We start from the raw sequence: 24,129 nt of genomic DNA, 5'->3' as shown, positions 1-24,129 counted from the left end.
ATCATCTTTCAAAAACAAAAAGACATGTGTACATTACCAAGGTCGTGTGCATGACGGAAGCCAGCACCAGAAGGCCTGCACAGTGGGCTAGACCAGCTAGTTATAGCTAATACGTGTGAAGTGGCCAGAGGCCTGTTCTCATAGGATTGTGCTGTGGTACAGTGTTTGTACTGTAACCGTTCTATTGGATAGCCAGAAAGCAGTGAAGGAGAACCCATAATTCCTTTCTGTAAGAAGGGCCCCTGCACATCCAATTGCATTAGAGAGCCTTTGGTGGAGGGAGGCCTATACTATGCCAAGATTTAACCTGATTAGATACAGATAGGCCCGTTCCGAAAGACAGCACAGAAGCCTCCGCATTTGTCTGCTATTCTGTCTTTCATCAAATCATCCCTTTCTCCATGCCCAAGCCTTTCCTGTCCCTTAACCTATTTTGGGCGGGAACCCCATTTGGTGCTTTTGAAAAATAGCAGATCTACAAGCTCATAGAAGCTTGTAGGTCTGCTATTTTTGAAAGATCGTGATAATGTGGCACAAATCTTTGAATAATATATTCTTTCAGAGCAAAATATTTGCTTTTGAGGGGTTCCTGGAACATATTTTCAGATGGGGGTCGGTGGCCAATTACATATCATTTCATTTCCTTGACATGAAATATTGAGCACCACTGATACAGAAACATGAGGTATTTCAGAAAACTGTCAGGAAGACATTTTTTAATTTCGGCGTTAGGCCTAAATGGGTTAAGGGGACTGGTAAAGTCCTCTCTCTCTCTCTCTGAAACCACAAATGGGGACATACAGTATATGAGGAGCTACACTTCTGTGACTGAGATGTTATCTCTAGTCTAAACCACTGTTTTCCAAACAGTGGGCCGGGACCCGTTTGGGGGTCAGGGACAGTTTTGTGGGAAGTAAATGCCCATCTATTTTTCTGTTTCCCACATTTGGTTTTAATTAGGCTAAAGATATTTCTAAACATTTCCCGAAAAATCACAATGTCATTATTATTATTATTTCTCCAAAATAATTAAATAAACAATAATCCATTCATTAGAGGGATGTTTCATACTGTATGTGATGTCATGCTGTATGTGATGTCATGCTGTATGTGATGTCATCCTGTATGTGATGTCATATATACTGTATTTGATGTCATCATGTATGTTCCATACTGTATGTGACGTCATACTGTATGATGTCATCATGTATGTGATGTCATCCTGTATGTGATGTCATACTGTATGTGATGTCATCCTGTATGTGATGTCATACTGTATGTGATGTCATCCTGTATGTGATGTCATCCTGTATGTGATGTCATACTGTATGTGATGTCATCCTGCATGTCATACTGTATGTGATGTCATACTGTATGTGATGTCATACTGTATGTGTCACATGGACGTATAGAATCTACTTGAACGTAGGCTAAACGGCAGAGTCCAGCACTTCTACGCATTTCTGTACATTGTGACATTGAGCAGCCCCACGTACAGTAACGTGTCATATGAAATATCATATTAGTACAACGGTAAAAAATGAAATCTGGCGCAAATGTATCAATTTGTTATTCAGAGAGTGTGTGAAGTGAGTTTGGAGAGGTGTCAAGTTGGGATTGGATTCCACACCGCCCCCAAGATGTCCGAGTGCCTCTGGTTGTCATTCTGGGTGGGGGTGGGGGGGGGGGGGGGTACGGCCAGACAGGGGGTGGGGGGTGCATTTTACAAGCCCTCAAACCCGCCAAAAGCTGCTTAGACACTGGGCGTCCTAATCCTTTCTCTCACTTCTTTTACCTCTCTGTTCATACTGTATCCCTCACTTTACAGCCGCTGCCCTTCCATAGATTTCTTTCTTTGCACTTTTTTTTTCATTTAATCCTCCCCCCATTTCTCTTTCTTTCAATTTTCCCTCTCTCTCTTTCCCGGTGCTATAATTTTCTCTCTCCATATCTCTCTCTCTCTCTCTCTCTCTCTCTCTCTCGCGGTGGTCGTTTTATCGGATCAGTCTCAGGTCGTCGCCTCTGTCTCTCATGTGTCCCATCAAGGGTGGATCCACTCCTCGCGTGCACATACACGTACACGTACATAGATACACACGCGTACACAGTTTCACGCTGTATAGTGTATACATTCAAATTCAAATTATATATGTATATATATATATGGAGAGGAGAAAGAGAGAAGAGACAGGAAGAGAAGATGAAGGGAAGACGAGAGAGAGAGAGAAGTGAATGACAGACGCGCAGAGAGCAAAAGAGACAGAGTTTAATTATCCAACATGTGCGCCTCCATAACTCTCTCTCTCTCTCTCTCCATATCAATTTGTCAGTGAGATCCGATGCAGCTTGTTGACATGTGTAGGAGTCGTTGGTGCTCATGCTGAGTAGTGTGTGTGTGTGCGTGCGTGTGTGTGTGTGTACCTTGGCATGCCTGTGTTTGTGTCGGCTTTGCATGTTCGCGCTTCAAGCTTTTACCACACACACATATACACAGTACACACACGCAACCACCATGCCTTTTATCTCTCTGCCTCTCTCTCTCTCTCTGCCTCTCTCTCTCACTCACACACACACACACACACACACGCACACACAATTGTCGCCTGCCAAGGTTTTGGGTGTGTGGGTAAATCCTCTGGCACTTGGGCTGCCAGCGTGGAGCTATGATGAATGCTGATGGCAGAGAGCATGCCCTGTCTCTGAACCAGTCACACTGCGCGCCAGTCACACACACACACACACACACACACACACACACACACACACACACACACACACACACACACACACACACACACACACACACACAAGACACAACACACACACACACACACACACAGTCCCAGTGTATGATGGCCAAATGGCTTCCTCCCACTGGTGAATGTTGATGCAGCCACTGGAGCTTGTTGGACGGAATGATGTGAGAACATAGCTGTGTACTGGAGTGTGATACCAGAATGTAGCATGAGTAGAAATCACAGCAAATTGCCCCAAGATGCTATATGGGTTTGTGTGTGTGTGTGTGTGTGTGTGTGTGTGTGTGTGTGTCACTGTGTATATGAAATCCTATGGACATGAACTCACTAGCCAGATTAGATACAGTACAGATTATAGATACAGACTACAGTACATAGAGCGTGGGTACTCACAGCGGTCGATGCGGTCCTCGGGGCTGGACGAGGTGTCGCGGTCCGACAGCAGGCCCGCCACGCCGAACAGCTTCTTCCCGGCGTCCTCCACCGCCTTCAGCGCCCCGCCGGGCGAGCCGCCCGACCCCGGGATCTGGGAGCCCCCGAAGTCGTACTCTTTGCCCTCTGCGTCCGAGTAGCGCAGGTGCGGCGACGCCTCGGCGCCGTCCATGCAGCCCTTGAGGCGCTTGGCCGGCGTGAAGGCCGACTGGTAGCCGCCGCCCGGCAGCGCCCCGCCCACGCCGCCGTCGCGGTCCTCGGGCGAGGCGAAGGGCCGGAAGGCCCCCACGCCGCTGTGGTTGAGCATGCTGTTGAGCGGCGAGCAGTCCAGGCCGGGCGGCGCGAACTGGTGGTGCAGGTGCAGCAGGGACGGCGGGAAGTCGCGCGAGCCGGGGAAGCCCGGCGGCACGGCGCCCTGCCGGGCGTGGTACATGGAGGCGAAGGTGTACGAGCCGCTGTTGAACGCCGGCAGGTGCACGTCCTTATCGTGCACCGACACCGGCACGCCGAAGGGCCGCGGCTGCTGGCACGGGATGGAGGCGCCGTCGCGGGACGCCTCGGCCGTGCTGGCCAGCACCATGAGGGCGGGCGACGCCAGCGGGTTGGGCATGTAGGAGCTCTCCATCTTGAAGGCCGCCCGGTGGAGATCCATGTCTGGAGAGGGAGGAGGAGCGAGGTTCTACTGTGGGGAGGACGCCACGAGGAGGAGGGGCTGGTCCCTCCTCAATGATGCGGGGGAGGCAATGTCCAAGACCCTGGGAGGGGGTCTATGGAGAACACTGGTGATGACAGGGACTACAGAGGATAGGAGTTATGGGGAAGGGTGGCTCTGGGAGAGGTGAGAGGGTTAATCAGATCAGTCCAGTCCAGTCGCAGTTCAACTCCAGTTCTAATCAGTTCTGCTTCAGTTTTCAGGCCCGTGTTCCGTTCAGGTTCAGTTCAGTCGGGCTCCCGAGGGTAAAAAGGGCCAGAGGGACAGGTTGCTCCTTCTGGGTGATTAACGCTGACCCCCGGTCAGTCACACAGAGGTCACTGGAGGGGGGGTTCCGTGGTCCTGCTGAAGGGGATGGATGGTGGTCCGCGGATCCTCACAGGAGGTCCTTCTTCATCTTCTGGTCAGCAAACTAAAGGGAACAAACACAAAAATACAAATATGATATTTTTGTTGGCCTCAAAGTATAGACATGTAACCAATTATTAAAGTCCATGTAGGTCTAAGTTCAAAGTACATCCAGTACAGTCTCCATGGGCATATGCGCAGTACGCACTGTGCGTAGGGCAACACGCCGAGGGGGGCAACGAAATGCTCCAAGCCCATCGATCCTCATAATAACACTTTTCTCGGTGCGTGCGTCCTCAAGTTGGATGTCCATGTGGATCTGCCCAGCGCTGAAGCACTGAAGCAGCCCCTCAACCCTGCGCGGTCTAGCAGTGAGTTTAAGCGCTATTTAGCACCAACATTATATTAGGACAAATCACGGCAGGTACTCTACCACTGCGCTTCTGAGCGAGCGAGCGAGCGAGCGATGAAACATTGTGAATAAACTATAAAGGATCTCAATCTGAATTGGGTTGACGTCTCCAATGACTTTCCTCACTCTAATACATTATCACGGCTGACAGAAAATTACATCACGCTCCTGGGAATTGGTAAATTATTATGTTTTAATTGCAAGGAAATCATTGCCCTTAGACCAAACAACTCTCTCAACTAACTTTGCCAGTTCAAACACACGCGCACACGCACACGCACACACACACACACACACACACACACACACACACACACACACACACACACACACACACACACACACACACACACATGCACGCAAATAAAATGTTGACCTTTGACTGATGGAGGATGCTACATTCTTGTAATGCCGTTTGTAACAATCTACTGCAATTGTGTGCTCATAACAAAAGTATTTATTTTATTTTCAAACTCAAAGTTGTTCATCACTTTCAGCATGCAACAATATCACAGCTCAGCATGAGCAGCAGTCAAAACTGTTTGCCTCTTTCCCAATACACAACATCTGTGCTTTGTTCACACCTCATTTAAAGTTATAGTGAAATTAAAAATAAGTTTTTTCACACTTTTAGACCATATCTGTGGTCATCATATGGGCATAGCAAACAATGGAGGATGCCAAAAAAATGGCAAATTCACATTTTTGTGTTCACATTCCACACACTAAATTATCTAGACTGATATAGAAATGGATCCTTTCTCACATTTTGTCACAGTGAGTCAAGAGGGTATAGGACACAAATGCAGGACAGAGAGGCGCAGAGCAGAGCCGTCTAAATGCAGGCGGTTTATTTACCAAAGAAGAAATCCAGAAACAAGCATCACGCACTAGACATTCAACAATGATCTCACAAAGAACTGAAAAAAAAACAGGGGGGTATATAAAGACACAGGGCTAACGGGATACAGGTGAAACTAATAGACAATCAACACAGGGATAGGCTACAAGACTAACAGGACACAGGTGGAGCAAACTATTAATCACACGTGAGACAACAAGACAGGCAACAGTGGCTACAGAGGAAACCAGGACACTAAATACTACAAAATAAAAGGATCACAACAGAAAAGGTAAAACACTGAAACTAGAACAATTATAAGGAACACATGGAAAAACACAGAACACGGTCATGGATCGTGACCCATGCATTTTGTAAATAAAGTATCTTAAATTAGATTGACAAAAATGTAGTGAAAATATAATCTAATGAGATGGTCTTTGGGAGGGGAGGGGGGAGGGGGGGCGTGTCACAACGGAACCGTTAGAGGTCGGGCTTCAACTCGGAGTCATTTTGGGGGCAGAGAGAGAGAGAGAGAGAGAGAGAGAGAGAGAGAGAGAGAGAGAGAGAGAGAGAGAGAGAGAGAGAGATCCGAAGTTGACATTGTTGTCCGGCCTCCAAATCCGCAACCTCTGGGGAGTAAAATGTCCTCCAGTTGACTCAGCTGTGTTTCGAGATCCAAATCCCTGCTTTCTGACAAAAACCCAAAACTATTTCAAACCCCGAAACCCCCTCTGCCTCCCCCCCCTCCCCCTCCCCCCTCCCCCCTCCCCCCAACCCCCTATCCTCTCCAGCTCAGCCACAATAAAACTTTCCGTCCCAGCAGTACACGGCTCTCTCTCTCTCCGTTCCCCCCCATCTCCTCGTCTCATCTCTCTCCAAATGTCTCCTTCTCCTGCTTCTGATGTCTCCGTCCAATATCTCCTCCTCTCTCTGTCATCTATAGCCATCTCCTCCTCTCATCTCTCTATCCCTCTATCTCTCCTCCTCCTCCTCCTCCTCCTCCTCCTCATCCGTCCATCTCAGGATCTTTCGTCTAAGCGGCTTATTGCTGCCATCTCCCAGGATGCTATTGGACCAGAACCACCCATCTCAGATAAGTGCGCAAGCACGCACACACACACACGTACACGTACACATACATGCACGCACGCACTCACACACACACGCACACAAATCTGATAAGAGGCTATGCAGGCTCAGTGCTCAACACGGTGCTCACAGAGGTGAACAGAATCTGCAACCCTACAGCCTCTCTCTCTCTCTCTCTATCTATCATTCTCTCTCACTCTGATATCCTCCTCCTTGCATCTATCTGTCCATCCATTTTGTCTGCGTCTGCAACTTCCTCTAACCCAATGTTTCCGGTGGGTCACAGCAGGCAGGGACCCATTTTCAAGGGCCGTAAATATTCCTTTATTTTTAGTTTCCTATACATTATCTTTTTAATTTGTATTATTTCTAAAGTTTTCAAACAGAATGCCCCAACAAATCCCAAAGAATTGGCGCTTGGACCACAACTATAAAAACACATTCAAACATATTTCGAAATAATTAATTAGAGGGGGAAAACACTAAAGCAAAATCTACAAGCTGACAACATGGCACAGCCAGCTTGTATTCACTAGTTTGTGGTCCTGGGGAGACATCAAATTTGATCGAGCTACAAGGTTTGGCAACCATTGCCACCCCAATCAAATCCTACTTTTTGTCATGATTCTTTCCTTTCACTTTGCTCTACCTGTCACTGGCTGCATCTAACCCCCTGTCTCTATATCTGCTACATCTCTCTCTCTCTCTCTCTCTCTCTCTCTCTCTCTCTGTGTCCCTGGTGGGCTTCAGATGAGGTGATATCATATCAGTGCTCTCCATCTGCCGTCCACGAGCCACAGGAAATCTGACTGAGTGAATAAATTAGCCGTACTTGACCCCACGACCCTCCCCGCAGCAGCCGTGGCAACAGACTAGAACCTTCCCTCCCGGGGGGATTAGATCGGAGCGCGTGATTGGCCCTTCAGAGGCACGGCGGGGCGAGCGAGCGAGCGAGCCGGCGGGGCGATGAAACGGCAAAATAACGTTTCAGAGATTTTTATCCCCTAAAGGGCAATTTGAAGGTGGCTGGTTTGCTAAGTGGGCGCTGTTAAGGTTTAGAGTAGGTAAAGAGCGGAGTACATGTCTGTGTACGTAGGGATTTGGGGGAGTATAGGGGGAAAAAAACAAATGACATCTGCGCGTCAACACAGATTAAAGTGCCTCTCTATTCTGAATCAAACCACATGGCTCTCTGCGAGGCTGCTGAATCGCTGTGCATCCCAAGTCAGTTATGCTGTCGCGAGTCAAATCTAGACAGGCTCACAATACGTCATGATGTGAGTCAAATCTACAGGCTCACAATACGTCATGATGTGAGTCAAATCTACAGGCTCACAATACGTCATGATGTGAGTCAAATCTACAGGCTCACAATACGTCATGATGTGAGTCAAATCTACAGGCTCACAATACGTCATGATGTGAGTCAAATCTACAGGCTCACAATACGTCATGATGTGAGTCAAATCTACAGGCTCACAATACGTCATGATGTGAGTCAAATCTACAGGCTCACAATACGTCATGATGTGAGTCAAATCTAGACAGGCTCACAATACGTCATGTTGTGAGTCAAATCTACAGGCTCACAATATGTCATGATGTGAGTCAAATCTAGACAGGCTCACAATATGTCATGATGTGAGTCAAATCTACAGGCTCACAATACGTCATGATGTGAGTCAAATCTACAGGCTCACAATACGTCATGATGTGAGTCAAATCTAGACAGGCTCACAATACGTCATGATGTGAGTCAAAACTACAGGCTCACAATACGTCATGATGTGAGTCAAATCTACAGGCTCACAATACGTCATGATGTGAGTCAAATCTAGACAGGCTCACAATACGTCATGATGTGAGTCAAATCTACAGGCTCACAATACATCATGATGTGAGTCAAATCTACAGGCTCACAATATGTCATGATGTGAGTCAAATCTAGACAGGCTCACAATACGTCATGATGTGAGTCAAATCTACAGGCTCACAATACGTCATGATGTGAGTCAAATCTACAGGCTCACAATACGTCATGATGTGAGTCAAATCTAGACAGGCTCACAATACGTCATGATGTGAGTCAAATCTACAGGCTCACAATACGTCATGATGTGAGTCAAATCTAGACAGGCTCACAATACGTCATGATGTGAGTCAAATCTACAGGCTCACTATACGTCATGATGTGAGTCAAATCTACAGGCTCACAATACGTCATGATGTGAGTCAAATCTACAGGCTCACAATACGTCATGATGTGAGTCAAATCTACAGGCTCACAATACGTCATGATGTGAGTCAAATCTACAGGCTCACGATACGTCATGATGTGAGTCAAATCTACAGGCTCACAATACGTCATGATGTGAGTCAAATCTACAGGCTCACAATACGTCATGATGTGAGTCAAATCTACAGGCTCACAATACGTCATGATGTGAGTCAAATCTAGACAGGCTCACAATACGTCATGATGTGAGTCAAATCTACAGGCTCACAATACGTCATGATGTGAGTCAAATCTACAGGCTCACAATACGTCATGATGTGAGTCAAATCTACAGGCTCACAATACGTCATGATGTGAGTCAAATCTACAGGCTCACAATACGTCATGATGTGAGTCAAATCTACAGGCTCACGATACGTCATGATGTGAGTCAAATCTACAGGCTCACAATACGTCATGATGTGAGTCAAATCTACAGGCTCACAATACGTCATGATGTGAGTCAAATCTAGACAGGCTCACAATACGTCATGATGTGAGTCAAATCTACAGGCTCACAATACGTCATGATGTGAGTCAAATCTACAGGCTCACAATACGTCATGATGTGAGTCAAATCTAGACAGGCTCACAATACGTCATGATGTGAGTCAAATCTACAGGCTCACAATACGTCATGATGTGAGTCAAATCTACAGGCTCACAATACGTCATGATGTGAGTCAAATCTACACAGGCTCACAATACGTCATGATGTGAGTCAAATCTAGACAGGCTCACAATACGTCATGATGTGAGTCAAAACTACAGGCTCACAATACGTCATGATGTGAGTCAAATCTACAGGCTCACAATACGTCATGATGTGAGTCAAATCTAGACAGGCTCACAATACGTCATGATGTGAGTCAAATCTACAGGCTCACAATACGTCATGATGTGAGTCAAATCTAGACAGGCTCACAATACGTCATGATGTGAGTCAAAACTACAGGCTCACAATACGTCATGATGTGAGTCAAATCTACAGGCTCACAATACGTCATGATGTGAGTCAAATCTACAGGCTCACAATACGTCATGATGTGAGTCAAATCTAGACAGGCTCACAATACGTCATGATGTGAGTCAAATCTACAGGCTCACAATACGTCATGATGTGAGTCAAATCTACAGGCTCACACACCAGGTCATGATGTGAGTCAAATCTATAGGCTCACAATACGTCATGATGTGAGTCAAATCTAGACAGGCTCACAATACGTCATGATGTGAGTCAAATCTACAGGCTCACAATACGTCATGATGTGAGTCAAATCTACAGGCTCACACACCAGGTCATGATGTGAGTCAAATCTACAGGCTCACAATACGTCATGATGTGAGTCAAATCTACAGGCTCACAATACGTCATGATGTGAGTCAAATCTACAGGCTCACAACACACCATGATGTGAGACTTGTAGATGGGCCGTATCTTGCGCCACCCCTCCTTATCCCTAAACTTATTTGCCATTTTTGTTTTACTATTTTGAAAGGTTTTAGTAAAAAAATGGCAAATACGTTTAGGGATACGGGGTAAGCGGGTGGCCATACTGTAGATATAGGCCATAGGATCTTTTCAACATTCATCAGGAGAGTCTGCGGAAGCCATGTAGACACAACAGCAGCGGGGGTTATGTGCAACGGAAAATCACATTAGAGAAAATGTTACATTCCTATAATGATTGTATATTGTTGTAGAAACTCGGCACTGATGCTACAGCGTCTGTCGCTAAATTTGAAATTGGTTTTACTTGCAAAGGTCAAGCGCAGTAAGACAGACGTGCACACACAAACACACAAACACACACACACACACACACACACACACACACACACACACACACACGCGCACAAACACAAACACAGGCAGAGACACACTCACACAACAAACAGTCACAAACACATACACAGTATCAAGTAGCTGCCCTGGCCCTCTGCAGACGGGCTTCAAAGCCCCGTTGAATATCAGCCAACATCAAAGGAGAAACTCCCTGGGAAATGAAAGGAGAAAATCTTTTATAGCTATCAGCTGTCCACAACACTCATTCAAATCAATTTCAAAACCTGATCTCGGCTTTTGGCACGCTCCCGGGTCAAATCAATTTCAAAACCTGATCTCGGCTTTTGGCACGCTCCCGGGCTCTCACGTACGTACGAACACTCACTCACACGCTCGCGCACACACACACACTCACACACACACACACGCTCGCACACACACCCACACACACACACACGCACGCAAAACTGCCAAGAGTAAGAAGAGAGGGGAGACCACGAGGTGGAGAGAGGAGTAGGCGAGAGAAGGAGAAAGTGTGAGAGAGAGAGAGAGAGAGAGAGAGAGAGAGAGAGAGAGAGAATGAGAGAAGGATGTGAGATGTTTTACATTACCACAAATGTACAGTAGACGTGCGTAGAGTGTGGAGAATAGCTTGCACTAACATGCCTCTGGTCTGGCCCCGTGCCATAGAATCACATTACACCATGATTCACACTGCAAGACTGTTTCATTCAACTCTGAGGGTGTGAAACACCCTGTTATTTCTGCGTATACTACCCTCCATCCTGCCAAAACCACCGTGGAAATTGTAAACCTTGTACCTCCCTGTTTCAACTTTGTATGTGTTTTTTGTTGATCGAGGCCCTACTTCATCATACAAGAGTGTCACACAAAAGTAATGACCATGGAAGATCTACAAGCTGCGCAATGCATCACTATTTTAATGATTGGTTTTTAAATATTAATAAAAAGGGAACGGTTTGGGACATGCAATGTTCCCAGCCAAAAGCAACTAAACGTATCCATAACAAACGCCCTCCCTCCCTCATCTTGCCTTATCGGAAAAAAAACCCTCTTATCTCCATATTGCAATCGTCTGCATAAATGAATGCCCGACTACAGCGTCACACAAAAGTATAGCAGATCCACAAGCTTGAAACACGGGACATATTGATTGTCTATTGCGCTCTCACTTTCGCTCTCCCTCCCTCACTCTCTCTGTCTTTCTCTTCTTCCTCCATCACTTGGTGCTGTGTGATAGTCCTCTCTTTGAGGCCGGTGTATCGGATCACTCTACTCTCCTGCATAACCTCCAAACTGTGAGTGCGTCCGAGGTGTTGATATAGCGAGCTAATACACTGATGAGCACCCGGGATATTTCAATTTTATTATCATTACCCCGCAGCCGGCCCCGACTGCAGGCGGCGTGAAGCAGCCAATCCAATAAGAGGACAACGACGAGATATTCCCTCGCGGACACGAGCACGGGCAAGGTCCAACCAACGCGACGAGCCCTGGTGCCTGTCGCACAGATGTGCTAATAATATTTCTATTTCATACCGAAGGGAATGAGAGAAGGGAAGAGGAGGGAAGGGAAGAGGAGAGGAGCGGAGCGGAGGGTGTGATATCAGGGCAAGGGGAACAAATCTCATCTCCCTTGGCGATTGACACATGCTGTCCTCCTTGTGGCCTGGTGGTCTCGCGCACGCTGGCACGCACGAACGTTCTCTCTCTTGCGCACACGCGCGCACACGCACACACCTCGGCTCGCACACAGAGTGTGTGAGGAATCGGGCATCAGAAACGTGACACTGGAGAGCTCATGCTGTCTGTTACCACATTTCACTTTACGCCTCTCATTGCTTTCACGTTCGGTTCCCGTTCTTCCTGTGGTCATATTTTACAGTAAAGCAAAAATATATATAACATATCATCGGTAAATTATCAATAAAAATGCCTTTTTTTTCTCTCCCAGTATCTTCCCAATCAATTTCAAATGACATGTTTTTCCTTCACATTACCGATCACACAGCACGACTGCCTCCGATGTACATCATGTTCATGATGTCAGTCAATGCCACTTACGGTCCCAATTGCCGCAAAAAAAGAAAAGAAAAAAAAAACTCTCCCGTCATTATGTGACAGTGTGTATGAATTTTATAATAGGATATGTCTAGGGGGAACATCCACCACGTTGACATAATTTGATTACAGTGTGTGCCAGAATGATACAGCTGTCGCGGTGATATTAAACACAAACAGCAGATGAGGGCCTTTCCACGTCAAATCGCCTCTTTTGGTGACAATGTTATGCCACTCTGCGAAATTGCGGTGTCAACAACAATGTGTTTTAACATCACTCTGCTCTGCGGATTCACTCAGGTAACATGAGCTGCAAGAAGACATGCAGGTACACAGTGGTGCAATGGAACTTGAGTAAAGTTACTTGTACTTGACCATTTATCTCAATTTACTTAAGTACAATAAGTACAGTCAAATATATTACTTTAACTCCATTGCACTAGTATACTTTGTAGATTTGATTGTTATTAGTTACCAAACATCCATTACCCACCATGCACTTCAGCCCTATTTTGTCGATTTCAAAATAGCCGATGGATCTACAAGCTCACAATGTGTCGCAATGAGACGCAATTTCTACTTTTGGCACTTGAAGTTTATTTTAATGCCAATACTTTGTGTACTTTTAACTTTTACAGAGTACAGAGGTTGATAGTGTTAGCCTAATTTAACTCTGAGATGCTGCATAATAACATTTAATTTATACTGCATTTTACATTTGAAACAAATCTCAAAGTGCAAATAAGCGTTAATGTCATTGTTTTATGTTGTTTTGAATTATTTACAGTGCATGGAATATATAGAAACCCTAGATATAGATAGAAACTTTTTTTGGAACCAAACTAAATAGCTTTTATCAACGTGGCCCACAGCAGTTATTGGAATAGTACGTATACCATGAAAAATAGTAAAATACGTATACTCAAATTACAGTTGGAAGAGCTTTTCCCGTTTCCGTCTTCCCAGGTTGTCATGGGGCTAATCTTGACAAACCACTGGACCGATCAGCGACACACTGCCAGTAGGCCAAAGTAGGCCATGGCAATTATTTTTTTTGTGTTTTGTTTTCACACAAAGTTTTGTATTTTGGGAAATATTTAAATTCAATTTTAGTCAAATGGGCTCCAACCACATGCACTGAAAGATTGCCTAGATTTGAAGTCATACATCATAGAAACATCATAGACTGGCATCACAAGTTGCGATTGCAATGCAACGCACCGCGTTGTGAGCTTATAGATCTGATATTGCTGCTGAATGGGACCGTGAGGGACGCTATAGGGTTCTCGTGGGTTTTAACGTATCAGCACGGAAAAGCGGACAGACGGGAATTGTGACAAAGACAGTATTGGTCTGTCAAAGCCCCCCTCTCTTGTGTTGATTGGGTCTGAATAAATATTTCCTGCATGGGAGCGCTGAATGTGCAACCAATGCTTTAGCTGTTTCAACACGGAGAGGCAAGCTGTCAAATGCACTGTTCAATTTCTCAAACAGAGTTTTCCAGTGTGTCTGCAGAGTTTTGGAGAGGAACGGGGGGCGGAATCCAATTTTTGCTATATAATGTTGACTTGTCGACTGTGACTGCGTGTGCGTGCGCGGGTGCGTGCGTGCTGGGACTGTCAGTGAGCAAAATAACTGATTCTCGTTTTGAAGTACAAAAGGATAAGCAAAATGAAAATCAAGTGGATGTACAAGCAAAGTGTTTACATCCACACACACACACACACACACACACACACACACACACACACACACAAGTAGAGTCTAACAAACACTGTGATATTTAAAACAACTTAAATAACAGCAGATGCATATATTTGTGCTAAACTTTATTCTGACCCAATACTACTAAATATGACCACAGATGTACAACCCAATAGCTACAAACTATTACAGCATTTCATAGAAAGCACCTCACCACACCACCCTAATCTCTCATTCATCTCTCTACATGACATTGTCAAATCTTTCATTCTCAAAAAAGTACACAATCAGTCAACATCAGTGTCCCTTAGAGCCAACATGTTTATACCGGTATGATGTAATTAGACTGTAAAGTCTGCAGTGTTCAGTTGTCCGTTTGTAACCCTGAACGTGCACCCTAACAGCCAGGTCCATTTGGTTCCATTTGTACATTCTCCGAATTAAACGAACACTCAAGATTTGACAGTGTTCAGGGATAAACCATAGAAGAAACATCAGCAATGCTTCAGCTTATAGCATATTATGTGTTCAATATGACAGATGTCTACTGCCATTTGACATTTACACCAAATAAATGCCCCCCACAATGGTTTAACATTACTTTGGGCTATAGTTTATACCCAATGATATCCTATATTAAAAAAGGATCAGTTCCTCGCGGGAGTCGCGGCAGATTACAAATGGATTAAGAACACATTGCTATTGAGAAAAGGCTGCCATCAAATGTCAAATATTTGCCGTTATGACACCCAGACAGAGAGAGAGTCGACTGTCTGGTTAAGCCGTAAGGTTGGAATGTAGAGGGAGACGGAGATTTGTGTGCGCGTGTGTACGTGTGTGTGTGTGTGTGTGTGTGTGTGTGTGTGCGTGCGCGTGTGTGTGTGTGCGTGCGTGCACGTGTGTGCTAGAAGGTCTGAAGCAACAGTCAATACTATTGGAAACTCCTCATTCACATCGAGCTACAGAGGCTTCGCCTCGCAAATATCCTTGTGGATAAGAATCATACACATTATGTCTCTCTTCTTTCATATCGTCTCTGTCGGGTGGAAACCTCATATGTCCAAAACTGTTACTCTTCAGGATTCACATTAAAAAAGAAAATAGCAAAAGTAGCAGATGTATTAGGCTAAGCTTAAAAGCTACTTTTGATTATTTTGTGTGACAGAGATAACAGGTTTCTGCCCGACAGCAACGATATATCGTTTCTTCTCTCTGTAGTACCAGTTTTGAAAGCTCTTCTCTCATTCAGCTCTCTCCCTCTGTCTCTCCCTCTCTCTCTCTCTCTCTTGCTCTCTCTCCACCATATCTATGCTGATGTGAAATCTCTAACCAAGTTATTCAATAAAGTGGAGACAGACACAGGTGCCGTTGCTTGGCAGTAACATGCATCAACGGCAAACATGTGAATGTAAGATTTAATATATCAACACACACGCGCAAGCACGCACGCACGCACGCACGCACGCACACACTAACTTCAGGAACGACAGTCGCATTTTCTAGAAAGAGTAGGACCCTTGCGAGCACTTGGGAAACATGGCAGCCTCATGGTGCTTCCAGCTCAACCCTCTCGGCAGTCTTTCTGTGCCGTATACCGTGTCTCACAGAGTGTAACCAACCCAAAGTGACATTCATCCAGTAGCAGCAAACAGAAAAGAAGGATTTACTTTTCAAATAAGCCTTTGTCAACTCAGAGAGAGTGTGTGAGAGAGAGGGAGGAACAAGAGAGAGGGGGGAGAGAGAGAGACACACAGAGAGAGAGAGAGTAGAGTGAGAGAGAGAGAGAGAGAGAGAGAGAGAGGGTGAGTGAGAAGGTCACTAGAATCATTGAGTTATGCATGGAGGTTAGGCCTGACCTGTGCTGAGGATTTCCATTCATGACAGAACCAGTGTGTATATTTGGTCAATTATCTATGGATATTTTTTCTTCTTCCTGTCTTTTGGATGTTCTTGCATGTAATTATAAAAAAGCAACAACTGAGTGTGGTTTAACTATAAACTTACTAAAGTGTTAGTGTTTGATTTGTTTGTGTTTTGTTGGACTTGAATTCATGCAGGGTCTTGGAATAAAGTACAGCAAGTGCAACTCAAATAGTATATGAATTGAATTAAATTATTGAAGCCACGTTCAAACACATTGTCCAAAGGGTAAGTATTGCCACAGTGAGCTATGGTTAGTAATTTCTCGCTAGTGACATTTACATAATGTGGTAAAACTTGCATGGAGGCCAATAAAGACCTTTAAGCTGGCAGTCAGTATTTGTCCTGTAATCCATTTCACACTCTCGATGACTCAACTGCAAAAAAGATTGTCTCTAGCCCAGTGCTCTAATACCATATTATTTTTATGTTCTTTTATTTTTTTACCGTTTTATAAATAATGTTGGCCAGGTCATCTGGCTAAAACCGGATTAACGGTGTTAAATGTGACATTTTTCTCCCTCGATGACCCTGAAGGCCATTAACTTAATACAAGCACGTACAGTAACTGTTATCACACACTGAACACAGAGGAGAGGAACTAATAGATTTATAGAATTATACTGCAATGTTGCAGTATAAGACAGACAGACAGACAGAGTTGGAACCTCAAAAAACCATACAGCAATATATCTGGAATGTAGAAATGGACGACACGTATTGTCCTCTGTTAATATGCATGCATGATATCGGTTCAATCAACAATGAAATCAGACATTATACTCCATCTCAATAAGCCTCCACACACACTATCTCCTCTCTCTCTCTTTCTCCCTAGTCCAACGCCTTGCTGACTGACTGCATAGAGGAAAAAATGATAAGTAGGCTATACAAATACTGCCTGTCTGCAATCGATAGACGCAAATGCACTGACAATGCCGTCTGGTGTGGCGCGTGTATACCGTGCACAAGTGTGTGTGTGTGTGTGTGTGTGTGTGTGTGTGTGTGTGTGTGTGTGTGTGGGTCTGTGTGGGTCTGTGTCTCTGTGTGTGTGTTTGTGTATGTGTGTGTGGGTGGGGGGGTGATATTAGCTTATTTCCCAAGCTGGGAAATTCTGATCCGGCACATAGTGTAATTGACGAATGAGGGAAACCTGAGAGAGATATGGGTGGTGGCGAGGGAGGGAGGGAGGGAGAGAAGGGAGGGAGAGACAGGGAGACGAAGGTTGGAGGAGAGAAACAGATACAGATAGATATGGCTGAGGGGGGGGTAGAGAGACAGAGTGAGACACACAGAGAGAGAGAGAGAGAGAGAGTAATATTGAGAACTGAAAGTATCTGACATTTGACACAACCCCTCTTCCCATTAGGCTAATTCTATGACTTTCTCCTGTTGCCAATATCTGCCTCTAAGTCATATTTCCTATAAAGGCATTATGGCTGCCTGCCTCCTCCAATACAATCAAACCATTAAACACATTGCAACGTTCCCCACCATGCAATGATTTCTCACTATCGAACTATATCGCCGGACAAGACCTACTCCACTTTCCTGTCATCAATAAAATTCATCATTTCCGGCTGAGTGTAAACGAATTCAGAGGGGCAGAGATAAACTGCAGTTTTCTAAAGCAGCCAGAGCTATTCCTGTCCTTTATTATGCGTTATAATAACAGCATAAACAGACATCTGTTTCATTCACTATGGGTTTTGAAATTAATGCAAGCCAAGCCTGCACAAAACCCAAAGTAATACCACAAACATTCAAGTATTTTTTTTTCCAGCCGGACAATTTATGGCAAGATAATAACATGCATTTTAATTTATATCCTTCATGGAGTCAGTGTGTGTGTTTTTGTTTCCTTAAAAATGAGTAGATGGTCTCATGCAATCTGGTCATAAATCGGAAATGTCTTTTTATTGTTCTTCAAACTGATGAAAATGCAGCTTAACTGGGCCTTTGGTCTCCATTAAAAAAAAAAGCATACAGCTAACAGTAATATGAAACAAATTTTGAAACTTCAATAATAAGCACTTGCACTTGCCACAACAAAGACACAGAAATGACAGCATGTGACGACGAAAATGAAAGAAAGAAAGAAAGAAAAAAGAAAGCATTGGAACAAATCAATCAGAGGAGAATTGCATGCGCAGGTGGTGGACAGGGTACAATTTGCAGAAGGGGAAGGAATGTTTCGTTTGAGGCTTTCAGAAGACAACCTACAATATCCCTTAAAATGATTCCTTCAGGTTTTTGTTTTGTTTTGTTTTGTTTTAATCATTGTAATTATATTAAAAAACAACATACACGTTTTGTTGTTGATTCAGGACGCAGAAAAAAAGGTGCGCTCGAGACGCTGTTTGTCTCCCGGGCGGGCGGTCTATATAGCTCGCTGCTCAAACACTTGTTATTTACGTGTTTGTTTCAATTACAGATGCAGCTGCATGACAAATTAACGCTCATATGTAGTGTTTATTAGCGCATCAAAAATAACCCCCAGGACGGGGTGGAGAAGCTAGGAGGAGGGCGGAGGAATACTGCATTAAAAAATAAATAAAAAAGCAGATCTACAAGCTCATAGCGCAGGCGCTATGAGTGCAGGCGCTATGACCTTGTAGATCTGCTATTTTTCAATCGCTCAGATAATGAGAATGGAAGGAAGGAGTATAGGCCTTGCCTTTTGGAGGAGGAGGGTGCATGCATGGCAGTTGTTCCGCTTTTAATAAAGAATGAGGAATTAGTGCATATTGATAGAACTTAATAGACCAAGGGGTCATCAAACTAGTCGCGACTGAGCGATCCGTGCTTAATTTACTATCAGTGTGTCATCTTATGGGAGGAGGGAGACGAGGTGGGGGTGGGGGGGGCAGCCCTCCTCTAGTCAAGTCCGCTTGTTTAATGCGCATTTCATGACGCACTAATATTCCTAATTGATCAATTATCAACTGTGTGGGGGGAAAAACATCTAAGTTATTTGTGTCCTTTGGATTTAATTTTTTTGCGTCCCTGATTTTTTCCCTCATAACTTATAGCGCGATTCAATTGGGGGGGGGGGGGGAGTAGAGAGGATACATGCACTTCCACAGACACACCCTAATTGTTTAGCGATAATGCCTTCTGTCGCGTTTCGGTTTTTATGATTAAATTCCTTCCCTTTTTAAACTCGTGGTTTTTCCATTCCTCCCTCTTCTTTCTTTTTTTGTAGTTTTATTTCGAACACAGTGCACGCTTTAAATCCAGATTAAAATAAACGTCTCCCCCCGCGCTGCTGCCTAGCTGCCACAGTGCCATGCATCGATTCGGGGAGCGGGTGTGAAATCGACATTAATTTTAGTTCACTTCTCACTTCGCGAGAGAGAGGGGATCAATGCCGCGCAATAACAGCTGACACGAGCCGCTGAAATGGAGAGAGAGAGAGAGGGAGAGAGACATCCACACAGCCAGAGAGACGGGAAGAGAGAGAGAGAGCGCGCGCGCGTGGGGGGGAAAGAAGGGACAAAAATCGAAACGCTGACAAATAAATCATCTGTTACTTTTCCTACAAGCTCGACTTTTCTCTTTTTCGCTCGGAATCTGGTCGCGAGAGAGAGAGAGAGAGAGAGAGAGAGAGACAGCTGCAGACAGCGAGCAGACGGACGGACTCTGCTATAGTCCTCTGGGACGGAGGGTAAAAAAGCATGAGTAAAAAGGGAAAAAAAGCAACATGGGATCTAAAGACATGATGGGGGAGAAAGTAGACGACCCGGGGTATAGGCCTAAGAAAAGTAATTAGGCTATATATGTGTGGAGTTAATAATGGTAATAATAACATAATAAGTGAGCTTAATATGAAAGCAATTATAAGTATACATTTTGTTGGGGAAATATAATATGTAATTTGCGGCCTCTAAACTTATACGTCGTTATCAACGCATGACGTAACATTCATTTGTTTGTGTTTTACGAGCGGACATCATCAGCAGCGCCGCTCCACCTGCTGTGAGTGACTGCTCCATTTCACTCTAATCCATAACATCCTCAACTCAACCCTAAACCAACACATCCTGCGAGACTTTATTATTTAGATTATAGAATAAATAAATGGATGAATTAAGCAATCCCTCGTTCGCGGAATATTCATTAAAATAAACACACACACAAACAATAGCCTACAAAGGCCTATAATAAAATAAGGGCAGGATTGTGAGTCAGTTAATCCAAACGAATATGAAGTGGGATCAAAAACAGGGGCTAAAGGTCATCGAGATATGCTGCGATAATTAATTGTTTTCAATTTTTTGTGGGCGATATTTTATAACGTGACACATTATCAGGTTTAAAATGGGTTAAATGTGGCGAAACATAATATAGGCCTATACGGTATTTGTAAATCTCTTAATTTAAATAGCCACGTTAATCTACCGGTAAATCTTGTCCAATATTTAACAAATAAGCTAAATTATGAAAATGTGAATAAATGTTTCAATAATACTAAAAAAGTATCATTCAAATTCCAAAATCACCCAAAATTACTTAATTTTAAATTCCTTAATTGTCTTTATATATAGGATTGTGCAACGTGTTCTGTAGGAATATAAATGCCATATATCACCATGCGCATATACATGACAAATTAAAATAAACCAACGGCTTGTGTAGCAATGATTAAAATACACCTTTAGCTATCTGTCAGAAAAAGGTATATATATATAATATGTTCAAATCTACATAATTATGACCAAAACATATAGTTATATGTTATATCAGAAGTGAGCTCCATATGGTCTCGCAACCGGCTCCGTTTAACAGAGGAGCAGCATAATAGTCTGTCTAATTGTACAGACTACAGAGTGACACAAAAAAATAACTTTTACCAACACAACAAGACAGCTCCTATAACCATAAGACAAGGTATACTGCAAAGAATTCTCCAATTTACACAATAATTGATCCAAACTTATTAACCCCCGTTTAAAAAGGGGGGAGTCGCGTGATTATCTCCCTACGCGTTCGTATAGGGTTGAAAAATGAGTTGCTCGTTAAGAGGAGAGGAAGGCGGCTGATCTGAGGATCAATATAGGATCCATTTTGGGTATTTATCACCGAGTTAACCTCGGCGACGCGACGAGCGGCATTCAGACACACATGACGCTAAACCAGCGCTTCTCGACAAGTTGTTGAATGGGATTTATCTTGGTCTTTTTTTTAAGTGGAAATCTTTTTTGGATTCAATCTCCTATAAAATCATGATTCGACTCTCATTTGAATTAACCGAGATGACGCTTTATACAAATGATCTGCGGGCGTTCATTGGATTTATGAGCGCTGGGAGAATTAAAGTCATCCTCGGAATGATTCCTCATTATCAGTCTTCCCTGCGTGTAATTAGCCCTCGGCTTCATTTGTTAATGTCACTTGTGTGACGGCGTGTCGCTTGCCTTACACTCTGTTGTGAAACACCTTTAATAATAAGGATGCTTATACGTTTTATACATATGAGTGTGATCAAAAAGCAGACAAATATCTTATTATAAAAAATAACAGGCGATGAGTCTAAATTAAAAGAAAGAGTGAGAAATGCTCTCGCCGCTATACGCGCTATAAAGCGACGCGCGTGTCCACTTGTTTGCGCCTATCTCTCTGAAATAAGAAAAAATGTAAAACAACGCTTGTTGAATAAAAACACTAAACGCTCTACTATGTCCACGAAGCGAAGCCTGCCGCTGTAAAACTCTGCTCTGGGCAGCCTTGTCCTGCTAAGGGACAATACAAGACAACCAGAATTAATCCCTATTAAAGAGTGCGCCATTGTGTGATTAGAGATGTTTTGTTGTTGGGAAATAGAAGAAATACACTTAGTTTTGCCGTGACTAATAATATGACGACTGACTGAAATTTAACACTAAACTAAATGTGCTCTGCAGTGTGAGTAATTTATTCCAGGCTGCCGCTGTGGAGAAGCGGTTTCTGGTTTACTGCCCCCCCGCCATATAAGACAGTCACACAGCCGGAACCCCTCCAGCATGGAGCTGCTGCTCTTTTTTAGGGGAGGATGCAGTGGTTGTGGTTCCCTAGTTAACAGGTGTTTCCCCACTATACTGTGTGTGTGTGTGTGTGTGTGTGTGTGTGTGTGTGTGTGTGTGTGTGTGTGTGTGTGTGTGTGCGTGTGCGTGTGCGCGCGCTTAATTGTTTGTAAGCTACGCACTAGCCAAATGAGTTGGCTTGTTTTGGATTTCCAATTGCTGCAACGGTTGGTTTATAAACTGCCATGGAAGTTATATGTAAATCATCTTAAGAGTTAAATTGTTAACAGGCTTATATGCCATTATTGCAGCCCTATTTCTTATATAATTAACATTGTATGTTAATGTTGTCATTAACTATAAATTCATCATGATTATATACCAGCAGCGTTGTTGGTCCTTATTATACGGGCTAATATGTGGTAGTTTAAACCAAGCCACATGTGTTTATTGTTACACAGTCAGTCAGGCTGTAAAGAAACAGAAAAACAGGAAACTAAATGCGCAGTTAAACTAAATGTGGAGTTTCATATTCAAATTATTACGGACGGTCTCTATATAATTTATATATAAACAGTCTATTAAATATTAATAATGTACATATGTCTATTAAAATGTGTGACTAATGAACGTCGTAACATTAACGTTATAAACAGTTACAAGTCTAGGTGGGACTTTAAATAAAACGGGACAGGGCCTAAAACTACATCTTGCCAACCTCTGTGAACTGCATGGTGTCTGATGATACAGCAACAACACGAGAATGGGCAAATAAAATCTAAGAAAATATAGATGCCTATTACCAGACTAACTTCACAATGGACGTAAACTCATAATCAGTATGTATAGCCTGTCTAGTTCTGTTGAGAAGTGGGTAAAAGTTTCAAAGCCTATATAGAGGCTATTTCTAACGCATATGATTTGTTTATACAAGTAGTAGCCTAGTTGGTATATTAGTAATGGTAATGCAGAATGCGTCACTGACCACCACAGGCCAACGGAGCTACTGACACACGCACAGTAGCCTAAACAATCCAGTGTTGTCCAGAAGCGAGCTTGTTGTTTAGAAACCGCGCACGCACACAAACACACGCACACACACGCTCGTCGCTCACGCACGCGCAATCAGCGGCCAAATTGAGACTGACCGTGACACGAGTTTTCACGCTTTTAGAAATGTCGTCGCCGTGTTAAAGTGCCCGCGGGGGCGCACACACACACACACACACACACACACACACACACTCCGCCGCTTTACGAAAGAAGTTAACACACACGACAACAAACCAAAAACCCGCTGCGAGCACAGAGAGTCAGAACGAAGGAAGACGGGGAAAAAACTCCCAACACATGCCGTCAAAAAGCAATCAGTTTGTACTTACGTCGTCGTATAACACAATCCCTTTTCGCAGACGCCGGTTTTTCCTTCACGCGAATCCCCTTGTCTGTTTGTTTTTTTATCCTCACAACAACAACAACAAGCCAAACTTTTGAGCGGTGTGTGAGAGAAGAATATACTACAGAGCAGCAGCCGGTCTGGGGTCCTGCGCAGCACCGGAGATAACGGGAGGTACTTAACACCTCCCTGTTAGGTTACCAAGCACAGACACACACACAGAGAGAGAGAGGGAGAGAGAGAGAGAGAGGGGGGGGGGGGGGCTGCCTGTCCTGTCCTCTGCTGGCGTGTAGAGGAGTCAGTGTAGACTGCTGCGTGCGTGCGTGTGCGCGCGCGTGTAGTATCAGTTGCATGGAGCAGCTCCGCTGAAG

General features: G+C 44.1%; 1 protein-coding gene across 2 annotated transcripts in view; it reads right to left on the bottom strand.

The window, feature by feature from the left end:
* rnf220a (ring finger protein 220a) overlaps positions 1–23,874 on the bottom strand; it is a 247,225-nt gene extending 223,351 nt beyond the window's left edge. For both annotated transcript variants that reach the window (XM_080778063.1, XM_080778064.1), the window contains exons 1-2: positions 23,745–23,874; positions 3,150–4,312 (exon numbers count right to left, since the gene is read on the bottom strand). In XM_080778063.1, the coding sequence (XP_080634189.1) occupies positions 3,150–3,840 (691 nt within the window). In that variant the 5' untranslated portion in view covers positions 3,841–4,312; positions 23,745–23,874. The remainder of the gene's footprint in view (positions 1–3,149; positions 4,313–23,744) is intronic.
* Positions 23,875–24,129: the final 255 nt, after the last annotated feature.

This window comes from Protomyctophum bolini (assembly GCF_963924005.1).
Source record: "Protomyctophum bolini genome assembly, chromosome: 12".
Lineage (NCBI taxonomy): Eukaryota > Metazoa > Chordata > Actinopteri > Myctophiformes > Myctophidae > Protomyctophum > Protomyctophum bolini.
Note: the sequence above shows the minus strand (reverse complement) of the source record. Positions and strands in the feature narration are given on the sequence as shown.